The 19,288-nt window shown below is 35.2% G+C and overlaps 1 protein-coding gene across 1 annotated transcript in view; it reads left to right on the forward strand.

Annotated features, from left to right (window-relative positions):
- The window catches only part of Cdh19 (cadherin 19), a 112,125-nt gene that overhangs the window by 14,955 nt on the left and 77,882 nt on the right, over positions 1-19,288 (forward strand). The window contains exon 4 of the mRNA XM_075987377.1: positions 9,485-9,776. Within this exon, the coding sequence (XP_075843492.1) occupies positions 9,485-9,776 (292 nt within the window). The remainder of the gene's footprint in view (positions 1-9,484; positions 9,777-19,288) is intronic.

Below are 19,288 nucleotides of genomic sequence, written 5' to 3' on the forward strand. Positions count from 1 at the left end.
AAAGCTAATTAAGTAGAATGCCCACATTTGTAACTCTCTTGCTCTAAATAGATGTACTGAAACGAGTTGCTGGCTAATTAGGTGGTGGTAAAATTTGATTAGGTCCAAAGGGTGAAGATCTTAGAATTCACTCCCTTATTTTGTTTAATCCATTCAGGAGAGTGAACTGCTAACCTTGTCCTCAAATCTACAAACAATTTATCTATAATCTATCTACCTATCTATCATCTATCCATCCATTTATGTATATACATATATATGTACACACACACACACACGTGTGTGTGTGTGTGTGTGTGTGTGTGTGTGTGTGTGTGTGTGTATACAGCCATCTATTTTAAAAGTCTTCCCATGTGTGCCTGTGTATCTGGCCATAAAGGATAATTTTTCATCACTTTGTTTTCTAAGATGTCTGCAGGCAAATCACATATATAGGTATGGCACATAAATGAAATCAAAGATCTGAGAAGGTAAGTAATATTACTTGAGCAACCAGAAAGTACAAACGAGAAACTTCCAAAATGTGCAACAAATGACAGAGACAACTGACTACTTGGGCAATCACCCAAAGTCTCGTATGCAATGCTGAGGCAACCAATGTTGGCTGAGGCCTGACACAACTGACAAACCATTGTCAAAGACAAGCAACTTTTTTAGAACTAACCTACCCTGTCTTGGCAAGATAAGACAATCCTGTTTTTATTCATTTATGGATACTCTGTATCTTTGTCAGTAGTCAAGGTATGGGCTTTTCTTTGCCCAAAGGCCAGTTATGCCAAGAAGAAGACAAGCTCCAAGTGGAATGTCTTTGGTGCTCAATGTTCTCTCGGGAATAGAGCAGTGTTGCCAGGAGTGATCGTGTCTTCTTAGCACGGATCTCTAGGTTAGATTAAAGGCCATTTTCAACAGCTCTTCGAAGAGGTTGAAGATTATACTATCTATACTAAATATAATCTCTATGTATCTAAAGAACCTGCTTAGCCTAAATATAAATATGACAAACATATAAATAATGTATGACTATTGATTTATAATTCTCGATACTTATCTAACTTGAAGACTAAGAGAATAAACAACTGTGCAACAAATGAGGACAATGACCTTCAAATGTAAACAATGTATATCATTACATAAATAATATCAAAGGTAGAAATGTACACTGCAATATGATAAATATATCTATATATCTATATATATCAATACATAACAAATGTTTTACACAGAGGTAGAAGCATACTCACATACAATATTCAATATACTTTCACTTTTGTATCAATATACAAGAATCAATACCAATATAATGTATTAAAAAAATAAATCACAAACACCAATTATCCCATCAAACCAGTTAATACCCCTCTTTTTTTTCAATAAACACCCCTGAGCCTATAAAATACCTCCCCCATTCCCTCAAACCTATAACAACTCCTAAATGATGTCCCTAAACCTGAGGGCAAACTCTGTTGGAAGAGGGGACATCATCCTCTGAGATTGCTTCCAGCTGTCATGGGGGCGGCATTCTTCTTAGCGGGTCCTGTAAAAGTAAATGATGGTAAAATTCCCAGATTAATATTTGGTTTGAGTAAAATTGCAAATAGTCTCTGAGTGTTTTGAGGAGGTCCTCCCAGAGTGTTGCCAAAAATGTGCATCACGGGATGCAGATGCAGGTGGATCTCTGTGAGTACGAGACCAGCCTGGTCTACAAGAGCTAGTTCCAGGACAGGCTCCAAAATCACAGAGAAACCCTGTCTCGAAAAAACCAAAAAAAAAAAAATGTTCACCATTCGGAACTGTCTGTGCAGCTGGTACCATAAAACAGGTCTAAAATTAGCGCTATCAATATCATAGTAACCAGGTGGAGTTGATGTTGTGGGGCCCCATCTTCATCCTGGAAACTTTAAAGATTACTGCAGGAAAATTTATTGTTTGTTACGGGAAAGTTAAACATTATCTACAAAGACATATACAGCCATATATATTCAATGAAAGGTGTAATAAAGACAGAAACAGATATGAGGAGAGGCAAAGAAAGTTTATTTATTTATTATTATTATTATTCTGTCCCATATCATGGCTTCTGACATGAGATAGAAACTCTGAGATATCTCTTATCAACAGGCATGGAATTGGAGAGGGACTGAGCCAGAGTTCAACTCCAAAATCAGCTCTATATATTTATAAATAAATGCAAATTAATACATATTTTTTAAAAAAATGTTCATACTTACTGAACCTATTTTGTTTTATTGCTGATCCATATTGGGGTATAACTAGTTTCCATCCATCAGTATTCAAATATCCAGGGTCCCTTAAATTCTTTGAAGATGAGTGTTTTCCTGTGGAGATAAGAAGAGAACCCTGGCCCCAACCTATAGGTTTTTCTTACCATTGGTATGATTAGTATCCTTGTGAATGAATTGTTATTTATCTTTTTTGAGAGGCTTCTCTTTTTCAAACCGAACCTTTATTAATTTTGATGGTATCCACAATTTTTCCTCTCCTGTGGTGACAAGAGCAAAACCCCTTCCCCAACGCAGCACATCTCCTGGCTTCCATTGTGAGGTCAGTAAATTCTTGAAATAAACTGGTTGATTTAATTAAGCAGACTTTTCCATTATCCAATGTCTTTCTCTACATGTTGTTCCCTTCTCATTAGCATTGAAAAATTCAAGGTTAATAAAGCATTATGTAACCTATTTCTGTGGGTATTTTCCACCCCTTTTTGTTTGTTTAGTATATCCTTTATAGTTCGATTTGATCTTTCTATGACTGCTTGACCTGTAGGACTGTATGACATATCTGTAAAATGCTTAATATCGTAATAAGCAAAAAAAAACCGTTTCATTTTCCTAGAGACATAAGCTGGACCATTGTCCATCTTTATTTGTGAGGTATACCCATGATGGCCATAACTTCTAATAAATGAGTGATTACTGAATCAGCATTTTCTGAGCTTAAAGCAATTGCCCACTGAAAGCCTGAATAAGTGTCAATGGTGTGATGAACATATTTTAATTTGCCAAATTCTGCAAAGTAGAACACATCCATCTGTCAGATTTCATTCCTTTGAGTACTCTTTGGATTAGTCCCTGCAGGCAGTGGTGTTTGGTTATAGAAAGAGCAAGTAGGGCACTTCTTTACAATCTCCTTAGCTTGTTGCCATGTAATAGAAAACTCTTTCTTCAAGCCTTTGCTATTGATGTGATTTTTTTATGAAATTCAGAGGCTTGCCGCATACTATCAATCAATAATTAATCAATGTCTGCATTACCTTGTGCTAGAGGACCTGGCAGACCCGTATGGGATCGGATGTGTGTTATGTACATAGGACAAAGCCTGTTCCTGATCATGTCTTGTATCTGGATAAACAATGAAGTCAGTTCTGTATCATCTGGTATAAATTCAGCAGTTTCAATATGCAAGATAACTCTTTCTGCATATTGCAAGTCAGTAACTACATTAAGACATTCTTTAAAGTCTCTTAGAACCATAATAATGGAATATAATTCTGCCCTCTGAACAGAATCATAGGGACTTTGTTCCACCTTACTCAGCTCTTCTGATTTGTAACCTGCCTTCCCTGATTTATTATCATCAGTATAAAATGTATGGGCTATGGTTATTGGAGCATCATGGATGATTCGAGGAAGAATCCAAGAAGTTCTCTTCATAAAGTTAAGCCTATTGCTTTTGAGATAGTTGTTATTAATTTCTCCTAAAAAATTAGCACAAGCTCTTTGCCATGATTGATTGTCTTCCCATCACTTTTTTATCTCATCAGTAGTGAAAGGCACTATAATTTCTGCTGGGTCTATGCCTGCTAATTGATGAAGTCTCAATTTACATTTTATAATTAATTCAGAGACTTTTTCCTTGGTTTATATGGTAAAAAGATCCATCCTGAGATAATATCATCTCTCTGCATTAGGATTCCTGTAGGAGAGATTCTGAAAGGCAATATGACAAGAACACAACTAAGCTTTGGATTGACCCTATCCACATGTGCCTCTTGTAATTTTTCCTCAATCATTGTCAGTTCATTTTCTGCTTCAGCTGTTAATTCTCTGGGACTGTTAAGTCTTTATCACCATCCAAGGTTTTGTTTAAATGAACTATTAAATCAGGTGTTATCCCAACAGCTGGTCGTAGGCTGGAAATGTCTCCTAATGATCTTTGAAAGTCATTAAGAGTCTTTAACCGGTCTCTCCTAATTTGTGCCTTTTGTGTCCTAATTTTTTGTAAACCTATTTTATAACCTAGACAATTGACAGAATCTCCTCTCTGTATTTTTTCAGGAGCAATCTGCAATCACCATTTAGGTAAAACTATGTTCACTTCTTCAGTCTTTCTAAGGTATCTATGTTTGAATCAGACAACAAAATATCGTCGATGTAATGGTAAATGATAGACTTAGGAAATTGCTTTTGTATTATTCCCAATGGTTGACTTACAAAAATATTGACACAAGTGGAGCTGTTTAACATGTCCTGTAAAGGACAGTCCACTGGTACCTCCTAGAAGGCTGAGAGTTATTATAAGTAGGCAATGTGAAGGCAAACTTCTATATATCTTTTTCTTGTAAAGGTATAGTGAAGAAACAATCCTTTAAATCAATAACTATGAGAGGCCATCCCTTTGGAAATAGAGAGGGCAAAGGAATTCCATTTTACCACAATTAAAACATTTGGTATCTTGATGCCTTCTTTTACCATTGGAAATTGCTTCCTCTACCCATGCTTCAGTGCCACGGTCAAATGTATCAACATTCATTGTATACAAGACCCATTTGTCCAAGGGCGCTGATCTGATCTTTAAAGGCCTCAGAATTCTTTTGCACTCTATGTTGGCATTCTCGTAAGCCAAAGAGTCAATTATTATACATCTTGCTTCTGGGTCAGGTATCCCTATTTGTACAGCCTTAGTTAGTCTTTGTAAAAAGTCACTAAAGGGTTCTCTCTGACCCTGTTTAACCCTGAGGTATGATTCCACTCTCTGTCCTGGGTCTTGAATCCTATCCCAAGCCTTCAAGGTTGCTGTGGCACATATGGATAAGATGTGGTCATCATAAAGAGCTTGTTCCTGAGGATCAGAGTAAAGTGCTTCACCTAGAATTTGATCTAGGGAAATCTCAGTTCCTTTCGCTCTTTCCTGCTGTTCTAAAAATCTGGCCTCTTGTTTGAAAAGACATTTCCAATGTAATAGAGGTCAGCTTTCTAACACAGCAGAGCTTAATGAAGCCCAATCGTGAGATGTGGCCTTGTTACTGAGAGCCCAGGTTTTGAGCATCTTTCTAACAAAGGATAAAAGTAGTCCATAATTCACAATTGCTTGTTTAATTTCTTTCAGATCACTCATACGTACAGGCTCCCATGTATGTTCCTTAATGATCCTAGGGTTTTTGGAGCTGGTTACCTTTTCAGGTGGAAAGGCAGTTAGAACTCTGGGGAACCTATCCTGGAGAGTTTTACTCACTGACTGAGTTAAAATTTGCCTTTCTACCTTTTGCTACTGTTCATCAGAGTCTATAATTTCCTCAAACTTTTTAATCTGTTTACCATTGCCTTCTGTAAGGCCTGAATCTCCTGTCCAGTATTATGCTCCAAAGCCTTCATTGAGGATTCTAAGGTATGAAGTTTGCTCATTAGAGATAATAGCTCATCCTTGGACATAATCCTCATGGCATGGATTGTGCCTTCTTGTATGGAAATTCCGTCCATTAATTTTTCATACCCTTTGATAAAGTCTTATTAATACATTTAGTGGTTTGAATCCTCTCAGATAATGTTTCAGTACCTACAGACAGGGACTGAAGTTTACGAGCCAAATCAGCTGTCCCCTTCTCCAGAGCAGCAAAGCTCTCTTTAAATGAATTAATATTAGACTGCACCTTTTCAGAATTTTGCTCAATTGACCGAGTCGTATCAGACAAAGATCTAGTCTCCTCCTTGAGAACTCCAAACTCTTTCTTGAGGAGGTTGGTGTCAGTCTGAATTGTTTTTGAAATTACCTCAACCGACTGGAACTTATCATTCAAAACAGTCGTGTCCTTCCTTAAGGTTTCAACTTCTGTCCTAAGAATCCTGGATTTAGTGTGTGAGTACTGCATCATTTTTCTATTATCAAACCATATTATAAAGAAGCTGCCAAAAACAATTAAAATGATAAGGCCCAGAAATAGCCAAACAAGTGGAATATCATAGACATCTTGTAAAATCTCAGACATGGTACAATTAAAGAGGCTGTGAAAACCTTGAACAGTTATGTTGTTTGACATTTTTAATCAAACCTGTATGTGTGTATGTTTGTTTATTTATTTATTTATTTATTTATTCGAAAAAAATCTTACCTGCAATGACTGTTGCCTGCCAGTAGGTGGCGGGGTGCACCTGAATCCACGTGGCCAGGGAGTCAGAACCGGAAAAAAAATTCTGAAATTATATATATATATATATATATATATATATATATATATATATATATACTCAAATCTAGAGGTTAAACTCACAGACCATATGCTGTGTGAGTTATTTAACTACAGGAGGGCAGCAACTTAGGTCAGACTCAGCTGGGGAGGCAGGGCTGGGATGCAGAGCAGTCGCATGTGTGGAGGGCAGCTAACAATGGAGCTGTCTGTGCAGGCCGTGCTGCTGCTGCTGCTGCTGCTGGGCACAAGTACGGCGGGCGTTCAGGAAGCCAGGCTGGTCCCAAAGCGGGGCCCAAAGCCAGGGCCAGGTCGCCGCAGGTTGGTGGGGCACAAGGTGCAAGGGAAAAGGAGTGTGCAAGGCGCAGGGGAGGGCAGCCTAAAAGCCCAACGCTGAATCCCGGTGGGAAATGAGGCCAAATGAAGGGGCGAGGTCGATCGGTATTTACAATTAACCAGACCAGTTTATTATAATAGATTCAGCTTTTAATAAACAGAAGAAAGAGAACTTACAAACCCAGGGTTCCAGTGATCCAGGAGCGCAGGGGACTGAAAGGAAGGAGGCAATTGTACATGGATGTTTTATCTGTTTTTCTGTGGCCCCAGGGGGACACACCCTAAACAGAATGTGATTGGCTGAAGTTCCCTATAACTCTGTTCAAAGGTCTTTGGAAATTATTTCGCAAATGGATGTGGAATACATTCATTCATTTCTAAATTTAATTTATCTTCTATTAGTTATTGAATAAAGTCTCAAGTTACAAAAATGAAACTTTTTTATCATTTTTATCATTTGACGAATTGATTTCTATTAATTTATTACACTATGAAACAAAAACCTCCATTCATTTATAAATAAATTTTTATGCTTAAGTGATGTAGCCAGAAATAAAATCTGTTTGGTAGTTTCTTTATTTCATTACATAAAGGTGATATGGATTTTATTATTAAAACAATATACTGATTATTTAAGCAATGCAATGGTTTTTCTCATAGTTACATATACTATTAATTAACACAGAACAATAATTTACAACTTGTAAAATCAGAATCACTGTGAAATGTGTTTCATGGTTGAATGTAATTACTTGGAAATTTTACTCAGAGGAAGAGAATACTCAAAAATGGTGATGCATGGACAGCCATTTGCTCAATAATAATAATATCTTTGAATTACAATGCAGTGACATCTTCATTTTAGAATAATTTCAAAATGTAAAGTCCTGTAGCCAATTTACTTGTATAAAAATAACACTTGTATTTTTGCATAGAAATTTGAAATTCAGATTAATTCCTTAACTGTATAGATTTTGACAATTGAGATTTAAACAGAATGGCAGAAAAACCATAAGAAGGAAATGTGCATGTGAGAATTTAGTATGTAGTGCAGTGAAATGATTTTTGATTCTTAGCTGGATTTCTATTTTTTTTTAGATTTTTAACTTATTTATCGATTTTCTCTTTGACATATTATCTAGAGACAGGCTATTCTTGGAAGAATATAGAAAAGAGGGTGGTCTTAAATTTATGATATCCTGTTGCTCCTGTGCTGTAGTTAGGAGGCCTCCATTGCTGTCCTTTAATTTAAGTGATGCTAGTGATTAAACTCAGGGAAGTGTTTTTGCTACACAAGCGTTCTGTGGTCAAAGTATAGTCCCCAGCTCCTTGAGGTTTAAATATTTGTAATATAGTGGTCCTCAGGAGAAGACATGGGCCCATACAGACTTTTTTGTCTAGTTTTAAATATACAAAAATTAATGCAATACCAAAAACGTGTAAATTGTTTTGCTACTTCCTTCTCTATAAAGCAGGTGAGGATGTACAGTGGATAAAGGTCCAAGAATTGAAGCCTGAAAAGCTAAGTTTGATCACTGATACCTAAATAGTGAAATGAGAGAACTGACTTTCACCTGTTGTCATTTGATGGGCTACACAAAGTACTATGAAAAATCTTCACACACAATCACACATACAAATGCAAAGAATAGAGAAAATATTTTAAGAGATGCAATGATCACAAAGATAACATTTATAATGATTATAATAATTTTTATAAAAGTATAAAGATGCTCTAGATTTCAAAATAAGCAATAAATGTTTTCATATAATTATTCTGTCTTTTGCGCCTTAATTATATATATATGCATATATGATTATATATATGCATATATATATACAAAATATTTGAGATAATCTTTTTTACTAAGACTAAATTATTAATAATTGAAATAAGTTTGACTTAGTTAACTCAATAAATACTTTTACAGCAATCTTATTTCCTTTTTGCTATTTCTTAATTTGTTTTAATTTCATGTGCTTTGGTGATTTGCCCCATGTATGTCTGCATGAGGCTGTTGGATTCTTTATAACAGTAGTGAAAGACAGTTGTAAGTTACAGTGTTAGTCCTGAGACTAGAACCTGGTCACCTATAAGAGCTCTCAAACACTGAGCCTTCTCTTCAGCCTAAAAAGCCTAAGTTAATTGGTCTAAACTAATTAGAAGTATTTATAAGTATAATTAGTTTAATTATAAATTATACTAAGTTATAATTAGACTAGCTACAAAAAGTATAATTATAATTAATCAAGTTATATTTATTCTAATTATAAATAGACTATAATTAGTCAAATTATAAATAACTCTAAACTAATTAGACTTATTTGTTTAAAATAATGAAATTTTGGTACATCATTATATCGGAAATTTGGAACCACTCCAGTGCTTGACATGGATGTAAATATTACATTAGTATTTTTTCTCAGTTGAAATGATGAAGAATTATAAACTGTGGTGGTGGTTCAAGCATGTAATCCCAGCACTTGGGAAGTAGAGGCAGGTGGTTCTTTAAGTTCAAAGCCAGCATGGCCTACAGAATGAGTTAAAGGACAGCCAGGACTACACAGAGAAACCCTGTCTCAAAAAACAAAATATAATTAATAATAATAATAATAAAGAATTATACAATATTGTTTAATTGATAGTGATTAAAATAAACGAAATGGTGAACACTAAGTAAAATTTTCCACATGTAAGAAAACTCACTTGTCTATTTTTACTTGCAGCTAATATCTGAATTAGACAATGGAAATCACACTTTCCAGTACAAGCTACTGGAAACTGGAGCTGGAAGTTTCAGCATTGATGAAAGAACAGGTGACATATTTGCTATAAGGAAGCTCAATAGAGAGGAGCAATCTCTCTACATCTTGAGAGCCCAGGTAATAGACAGCACCACTGGAAAGGCTGTGGAACCCGAGTCTGAGTTTGTCATCAGAGTTTTGGATATCAACGATAATGAACCCAAATTCCTAGATGAACCTTATGAGGCCACTGTACCAGAGATGTCTCCAGAAGGTATTGTATATTAATTTACATCAGAGCCTTATTAACATGACAATAAATTTAAAATTTTGAGTATATGATTGGCAAAACATTGATTTATTATCCTTATTAACTTCTCCTGTGACAAAATTTTAAGTAAAATATTTTCAGAATCATCAAATATAACATTGTATAATATAAATTTAGAAGAAAAATTAGAAAATAATTTCTAGTGAGCTCAATTTAGTTAGTACTTTATTATTGCTTCAAAATGGCTTTTTCTCGAAGGGATAATGTGATGGATTTATTTTTCTATGCACTGTATGAAATACAAACTTCTTTACATATAATGCTACTTTTTGTTAGTTTTATTTATATCTGAAGTGAATTTAATTTCAAGTGGAACATTCAAGTGGAAGTGAGCTAAAATTTATATGTTTATCATTTGCAACTCCATATTACAAAGCAATTTTTCTATAATTCTTCAAATCATGTTTAAAAGGTTTAGATATATATTTAATATATTAACAAATATATAAGATATGCATGACAACTTAAAGAAAATAATCCACACAACTAAAACTAGTACAATCATCAAAAACAAGGAACACAAAGATAAAAAAGTGCTTAAACATTTACATGTGGCTTTGCTCATCTCAAGTTATTTTACAACATTTTTTATATTAAAGTTTAAATTGAGAAAATTAGTAAGAGATGTTTTCAAATGGACAAAGTTGTCATCTTCTTTGCAAATCAAAATAACTGAAGCCAAGGAAATTTACATTTATGAAAATATTTTGTCTTAAGTTAGCCAAAATATTGATATCACAATATACAACATAATTTAATTCAAAATTTTGCTTAAAATGATATACAAATGCTTTAGCTATCATCATGTTAAAATAGGCTAACTTATTTTGAAGCTCATTTATGGAAAATTTGCATAATTATCCATTGATTATAAAGTGTATTTCTCATTGTATTTTTCTTTTTAATTTAAGCTTACCAGTTATAAATTAATGGTGTCATCTTGAATTGATTGGAAGATAGTATTTTTATTTGGATGAACATAATTACAACATACATGACACATAAATTACATAATATGTGTCAAAAACAAATTTTATTAAAATATTTTAAAACTCCTTTAAATTTGTTATTATGATAGCTCAACAAACAAATTTCTTGTACTTCTTATTTGATTCTCCCCTTCCCATATTCCTTGCTATGTTCTAATTTATTTAATCTCTTTCTTCTTCTATTCTCTTATCTAATAAAGTTTGTAGTATTATCATGTACTGAGAACATTTTGTTTAAAAGTAAAAAAAAAATAAAATCATAAAGGAATTTTATTAGTTAATTTGTAGAATGGCATTTATGCCAGTTAAACACATATCAATGAAATATTTTAAATAAGAATGACATACAATTAGTGTGAGATAAAAATGATAAGTACAGGAGAAGTATGACAGTCATTATGCATCTGGAGAAGTAGAGTAGATTTTTGAGAGGGAAAAAGTGAAAGAAATGATAAAGAGAGGCCAATCATGTGTTCTCGGTGAAGACCTCCATAGAAAAGTGACCACAACCACATGTGTGAATAATTTCATAACATGCAAAATGCATATATCTTAGACTTATACACAAGCACATACACAAAGATAGTATGTGAAATGATTTAAATATAAGTAATTAGAATCTAATATAATCCATATTTAGGGAATGCCAGAGAAACAATGTAACTGTTACCAAACTATCCTTAGAAAAAAGGTTTTCCTCTGAATATGTTTAGAAAATTCATAAAAGATAATGGATTTCTTATAAATCAAACAATGTGTAGTTGTTTACGTTTAATATTTCTGTGATACTTAACACACAGAGTAGAATTTGGAAAATGGTCTAATACTTTATATGGAGATGAGGAGAAATGAAATGAATAGTTACTTACAGAATTTGAAATCATATAAGGATTCAATGTGCTTTGTTAATCGTGTTACCGCATAACTAATAACACATTTTTTCATGCTGTTTATGTTGTCCTAAATTTTATATTTTTATGATAATCGCCATGACAAAATGTAACAATAATGTGGGGATGAAAAGATTATTTCACTTTATAATTTCATCAGTGAGTGAAGTCATAGCAGAAACACAAAGTACAGCTGAAACTTGAAGGTATGAATTCCAGCAGGAGCCATGGAACTTGCTTGCTTCTGGTTTCTTTCTTATGTCTTACTCTTCATTCTAACTTATTACCCAGGAGAACCTCCTGAGTGGAGGAATCACTTTCCTACAGGGAACTATTATAGAGGCATTTTATCAATGTATATACCCTCTTCTCAGATATGTCTGTGCTTGTGTCAAATTGGCAAAAAATACAACACATTTGGTGTTCATCATATTTTTTTTTCTTTTTTTATATTAAAAATTTCTACCTCCTCCCCTCCTCCCATTTCCCTCCCCCATTGTAGTAATCAGAGCGGTGGGGCTGCATCCCAGCACCCTGGCTTCCTGGCTAGCTTATGCCCAAAATAACAACACACAAACTGTATTCATTTAAACACTGCTTGACCCATTTCTATCTAGCCTCTTCTAGGCTAACTCTCGCACCTGGACTAGCCCATTTCTAATAATCTGCTGTAGCCCACGAGGTGGCTTACCAGAGAGATTCTAGCCTACGTCCATCCTGGGTCAGAGCTTCATTGTGTGTGCCTCAGAGAGCAGAGCTATCCCCACGTCTCTGCTCCAGAAAGCAGAGCTGTCGAGTCTGAGCTCACTTCCTCTTCCTCCCAGCATTCTGTTCTGTTTACTCCTCCCACCTATGTTTTAACCTATGAGGGCCAGCCAAGCAGTTTCTTTATTTTTTTAACCAATGACCTTCCTCCATCATTTCCCTTTTTTCTGTTTAAACAAAAAGAAAGGAAGGCTTTAACTTTAATATAGCAAAATTACATATAACAAAACAGTTATCAAGTAAAAATTACAATATTTACATCTATTTTATCTTTTTTCATAACTAAGGAAAACTATAACTATCTATATATTCTTTAACTCCATCAAAGACTCCAGAAGTAAACAATAAATCCAAAACTCTAGAAATGACAGAGACATCTCGCTTCCTGGACAGTCATCCAAAGTTTCTCTGTACCATTGGGGCATCCATCTTCGGCCTACAGGCCCATAGTTTCCAGCAGACATTTCCATGAAGCAGGAAATTTTAAAGTCAGTTCAGTCACTATCTGTTGTGTCCTGCAGAATGTCTTGCAGACTCCTCCATGAATCAGAAACCCCGAGAGATCATCTCACCTTTAGACAAGTTCAGCAGTCCTCTCTGCGGGTTCTTTGTGTCCAGTTTATGCATCAGTCCAGGCAAGAGCAGTTTCTTGCCCAAATGGCTATCAAATTCCATAAGGATCCTGTTCGATGCCCATCTTCCTCTTGAAGTAGATTGGTGTTTCCAGGATGTCTCATTGTCATGAAAAACCCTAAGTTATTAAAACATTTAAAATGCCATATCCTATAATCTTTGAAAAATATGAAGAATGCCTAAAATATATCTATGCACATCTAGAAAATCTTAACTAACATGACTACAAACTTGACTATTATGATTACCTATTAACTACCTATATACATTACATTTTTAAATGTACTACACAATCACAATACCTTAATAAAGATCAGAAATACATATACATATAACAAAATTGACCTTAAATCTCTATCAATAAAGCAAATTATTCATACCTAAATCATATCCCCCTTTAAATGTAAAAGAACGTTTATAAACCATATTTGGGAACACGGGTGCAGTTTTTTCTCTCCAAACTGCTTCCTGCTGATTGGGGGCATCATTAATTAGGTCTTTCATGGTATAACCTGTGTGCTAGTTTCATCTCAGTTGGCAGTTGAGCGAAGCAATTTTCTGAAGATGCAACCCTTCAGGAGGATGTGGTCCATCATACCATATCGGAATAGAAGAAATGAACAGGGTCTCACCCTCTGTGAAAACAAAATAAAAAACTCCTTTCCAAAGCTTCATGTCCTTAGATCCAAATTTCAAAGTCAAGGCATTTTCAAAATATCTATGTTGGATTAGTTCAGCAGCATTTATAAACAAATATCTTTTAGCAGCTGTTGCTCCTTCCTCAGCATTCAAATAATTCAAAGAGAGCATAATAGCATACAGTATCAAAATTCTCTGTGTATTTTCCATACACATTTTCTTGTGCGCTTTATTTTAACCTCTATTTTGTTTATTTTTACTTTTATTTTTTGCTTTTTGAGACAGGTTCTCTGTATCTTTGACCTGAAATGACTCTGTAGACCAGGCTGTCCTTGAACTCTCAGAGACCCACCTGTCTCTTCCTCACAGGCATTGAGATTAAAGGTGTACACTACTACACCTTGAACTCACAGAGATCTGTTTGTCTCTGCCTTCTAGGCACTGGGATTAAAGGCATGTGCTACCACACCTTGAAGTCACAGAGGTCAATCTCCCTCTGCCTTCCAAGTGTTGGGATTAAAGGTGTGTACTACAAAGCACAACAACTCTCTTCCCTTTTTTTTTTGTTTTTTACTTTAAGAACTTCAACTTTTAGTCTGCATATATTTTTAACACACAGTAAGCCATTTAGAAATTTTCATTGTCTTTGAATCTCTCTTTACTATATATCTCTCTTTTTCTGAACACATGAGTTTTTAATTTACCAAGCAATATCAGTATGACTAAAGCTGATGCTTTGCCAGCTAGATCCAGTCCATTCCTTAGCTTTCCAGCCTCATGGCTGAGGTACTGTCTGTAGCCATGTTTATAGCCACAACTCTATGGCATTTCAAGGTTCCTGCTTCAGCAGCCTGTGCATGCAAACCGCATGAACTGTCTGCGTAAAAGAGTCAGAGTGTGTCCTGGCAGGACAGCCCAGAAAGCCGGCATTTTTAAACGGCGCAGCTTTTTTTCTGCTACGGCTGAAAACCAAAAAGCATGTGTTCAGCTTTTCATCAACACCGTTTAAGTATTTTGTGGCAGGACCTCTTAAGAGCTGCAGGGTTTTGCAGCTGAAGCTGAGTCAGGAAGCCTCTATTAGATGAGAGTGCTTGCTTGCCTCTAGCAAGCAGAGTAGAACCGAGAAATTGTTGCTATAAAGAAAACATGCTTTACTCTTTCCCAAGCTTTTGCAGGCTTTCTGTGGATTCAGTTGTCCACACGTCTGGGTGCCATTTGTAGTAATAAGAGTGGCAGGCTGCATCCCTGGCACTCAGCTGCCTGCATGGCTAGCTTTACAGAAATAATTACACAGAAACTGTATTCTTTTAAACACTGCTTGGCCCTTTATCTCTAGCCCTTACTGGCTAATTCTGATATCTGGATCAACCCATCTCTAATAATCTGTGAGCACCGGTCTTACCGAGAAGATTCTAGCCTACGTCCATCCTGGGTCAGAGCTTCATTGCGTGTGCCTCAGAGAGCGGAGCTATCCCCGCATCTCTGCTCCAGAGAGCAGAGCTGTCGAGTCTGAGCTCACTTCCTCTTCCTCCCAGCATTCTGTTCTGTTTACTCCTCCCACCTATATTTTAACCTATGAGGGCCAGCCAAGCAGTTTATTTTTTTTTAACCAATGACCTTCCTCCATCATCCCATCTCCCCACTTCCCCTCCTCTTCCCTCTCCAGTCCAAAGAGCAGTCAGGGTTTGTAGCGGCGTAAATGAATGCAGACAGATTGTAATAATATATACAGCTTTAATGGGGAAATAGACTTACAGAACCACAGGTTCCCGTGGAGAACAGGAAAGCAGAAGGGGTGGCTGGGAGCATGCCCGCAATCTTTATAAGTAAAAATTATCCTTGGGGGACCACTCCCCTTGCTGACAAGGTGATTGGCTGGGTCTCTACTACAAGGGTTACCTGCCCTGTGTGAATTCCAAGGTTCTCCCCCCTCCATCCAGGTCTAGGAAGCTGAGCATCCAAACAGACTAGTTCATCATATTTTAAAGTTAATTTACAAACTATTCAGTTAATCTGTGTGATACAGTAGATCTTTTAGGGTATCAAACAGAGTTAAAATTTATGTGGAATCCAAATATTAACAACTAGAAATTTACATTTTTGGAGAGGGCACCAAGGGAATGAACAAAAGTTTTTATTAAGCTCGTTACTGTTGAAGTCAGGGATTTTACCACTGTTTTGTTCATTTAACAATGATTCCCTTTGGAAGCAGTAGTGCATAGCTGTAACATTACACAGTATGTAAAGAAATCAACAAGTAAGATAATATAGGTAGAGGCTACTAGTTCATTCTCGGCCACTCAGATCTGAATAATCACACAAAATCTATATTAATTACAATACTGTTTGGGTTCCTTACATCTTAAAACATTCCTACTATTTTGTATTTTACTGTGAGTCTCATGGTTCATTGATAAGGTTCTGGGGCATCTGTCTTCTTTGGCATCTACATGCCATCTCTCTGATTCCACCTACTCCCTCTATATATCTCAGTTAAGAATTCATGTCTGGCGATTTTCTGCTCTTCCATAGGCCAAAAGCTGTTTCCTTATTAACCAACGGTAATAAAAAATATTCACAAAATAAAGAGGGGAATCCCACATCACCTCCTATTTTCTTTCTAATTCAAAAGGCAAGTTTCAAATTTATCAGAGTAAAATTACATATAAAAACAGTTATCAATTAAGAATTACAGTTACACTATTTATAGGTACTTTTTCTTTTATCATGACAAGTGAAAATTATAACTATGTATTCTTCAACTACTTCAAAGAAGTCAAAAGGACATAATAATACCTAAGTTAACAGGAAGTGCATTGTAAAGAACTTCCAAAACTCTACCATTAACAGAGACATCCATTGCCTGGATTGTCACCCAAAGCTCTTCTGTAACATCAGGGCATCCATATTTAGCCTACAGGCCCATGGTATAAAGCAGACTTTGCCATGAAGCAGGAGATTTGTAAGACTGTTTTGTCTCTATTGGCAGTTTCTCAGTCACTCTCTTCTCTATCCTGAAGAATGTTTGGAAATTCTTTAATGAAGCAGGAACCCTGAAGGACTGGGCCTCACCTTTAGGCAAGTTGAGCAGTCACTTTGCTGTGGGCACTTCATGTCCATTTCATTTAGCATACCATCAAGCCATCAAGGCAATAGCAGTTTCTTGACCAAATGGCTAAAAACTCCAGATGAAGCCTCTTTGCTGTCCATCATTCTCTTGAAGTAGATTGGTGCTGCCAGGAACAGATGTGTTTAATTGTCATGAAAAGTCCTAAGTTCTTAAACCATTTTACATGCCATATTCTATTAGTCTTCGAAAAGTTTGAATAATTCCTATCCATCCGAAATATATTTTTGTACATCTAGAAAACCTAACTAACATGATTACTAACTTGACTGTTATAGATAACTATCTATTAACCTGTATTTCTTAATTATACATTATATTTTTAAATAAGTTGCACAAACACATTAATCAAAACAGAAAAATACATATAACAAAGTTGACCTTGAATTTGTATCAATAAACCAAGATCTATACCAATACAACGTCTTCGTCTCTATAGCATATTCCCCTTTAAATATAAGAAAACATTTATAGACAATTATTTAGGGAATTAAGGCATTGCTCTCTAGAATATTTCCTGCAGATTTGGGTCAATGTTAATCAGGTTTTTCACAGGGTATCATTGTGTTAGATCCTCCTCAGCCAGTAGTCTTGAAGTTGTTGTGGCTGTTGGACCATTTGGGTCATTGCTTCAGGCAGTCTTGTTTGATAAAACCATATTTGCTGGTAAAAAAAAAAAGAAGAAGAACCTCTTTTCCAGAGTAACATATCCTTAGACCCAAATTTGTAGTCAAGATACCTTTAAAATATATATGTCAATTTAGTTGAGCAGCCCATACAATGAAATGTCTCTTTATACTTAGCTCATTTACAGTCAAAAATTTAACACAATAATATACATAATTTAGACTCTCTGTGTATTTTCCATCTTTTTATGTTTTATTTTCTTTATTCCTTTAATTTATGACTAGCTGTATTCTGTCTCTTTAAAGACTTTGTTTTATTTTGTAAAATTAATTATTTCTTTCTATAAAAGTCTATACTTTTTTCTCTTCTCTCCAAAGTCTATGTACATTTATCAAAACACACTTGTGACACTCTGAGGGGTTTATTTATTTCTTAATATACCTTTATTGCATATCTGTAATCATTTTTTAATCAGGAGCACTATTAAAATGTTAAACAGCTTGATTGCAGTGTGTGTATATGCTGCCAAGTACTTGCAGCATGCTGCCCACAAACCCACTTCAAGTGCTTAGCCTCCTGGTAGAGCCAGAGCTGTGTATGCAGTTAGCATGAACCAGGAAGCCTTCTTAAAGGAATTGCTCATCTTCTACTCCTAGCAATGTGTCAGGAAGTTTTCTCTTAAAGGAATCATACCTCTGATTGCTTCTAGCAAACAGAGGTAAACTGAGAAAATTCTGCAGCCATGAGGCCATGCTTAAGTCCACTCGTGTGTTTGTGTGTGTGTGTGTGTGTGTGTGTGTGTGCAGAATTACTTCCCAATCTCTCTCAGGTTTTATGTGATTCTAGTCACCCCACAGTGGGTTCATTTTTGTAGGAAGAGGCTGCTCATTCGTTCTCAGCCATCCACATAATCACACAAAACTCTATTACTTATAATACTGCCTGGCTAATAGCTTAGGCTTCTTCTTAACTAACTCATACATATTAAATTAACCCATTCCTATTATTTTATATTTTACCAAGAGGCTCGTGTCTACTGGTAAAGTTCCAGGGCATCTGTCTCCTTTGGGAGCTACACAGAATCTCTCTGACTGCCCCCAATTCAGAATTCCTGCGTGGCTTTACTCTGTCCTGCCATAGACCCAAAGCAGCTTCTTTATTAAGCAATCATAAGAAAACAAATTCACAGCATTCAGAAAGAAATCCCACATCAAGAAAATACATGTTTTAATTTGTTTTTCTAACTATATCTTTATTATGTGTTGTGAATTATTTTCGTAAATACATTGTTAAATTATTGTTTAACTTATCTTTATATTCATTATCAGAAGATGGTTCTTGCTCCCGGTTTTTGTGTTGCCATTTTACAAGGAGGAGTGCTTCCATATTCACTTTTTATTAATTTAGACATCAGTTACTGTCAAAGCTTTAGTTAATGTTTCTTAAATGTATCTGTTTTATTAGAATCAATTGCCAACTACTTTGTATTTGTACTTTTAACTAAAATTTGACTTAGATCGCTATAGCAAATTACCATTATATACATTACCAAAAAGTATAAACAAATTACAAATTAATTTCTAGTTAGTTATTTAGTTACATAGAAACTTAGTAATAATACTTAGTGTGCCTTATTATAAAAAATTATAAATAATTCTAAAATACAATGTGTGCATTAATCACTCACTTCCCTTTATATAGTGTTGTATTTTAATTGATTACATCTATACATAAAATGGTTTCTTTCAAGTTTGGACTCTCAAATGGAATTGAGCTAAAATTGTA

The sequence above is a fragment of the Microtus pennsylvanicus genome, chromosome 10 (assembly GCF_037038515.1).
Source record: "Microtus pennsylvanicus isolate mMicPen1 chromosome 10, mMicPen1.hap1, whole genome shotgun sequence".
Lineage (NCBI taxonomy): Eukaryota > Metazoa > Chordata > Mammalia > Rodentia > Cricetidae > Microtus > Microtus pennsylvanicus.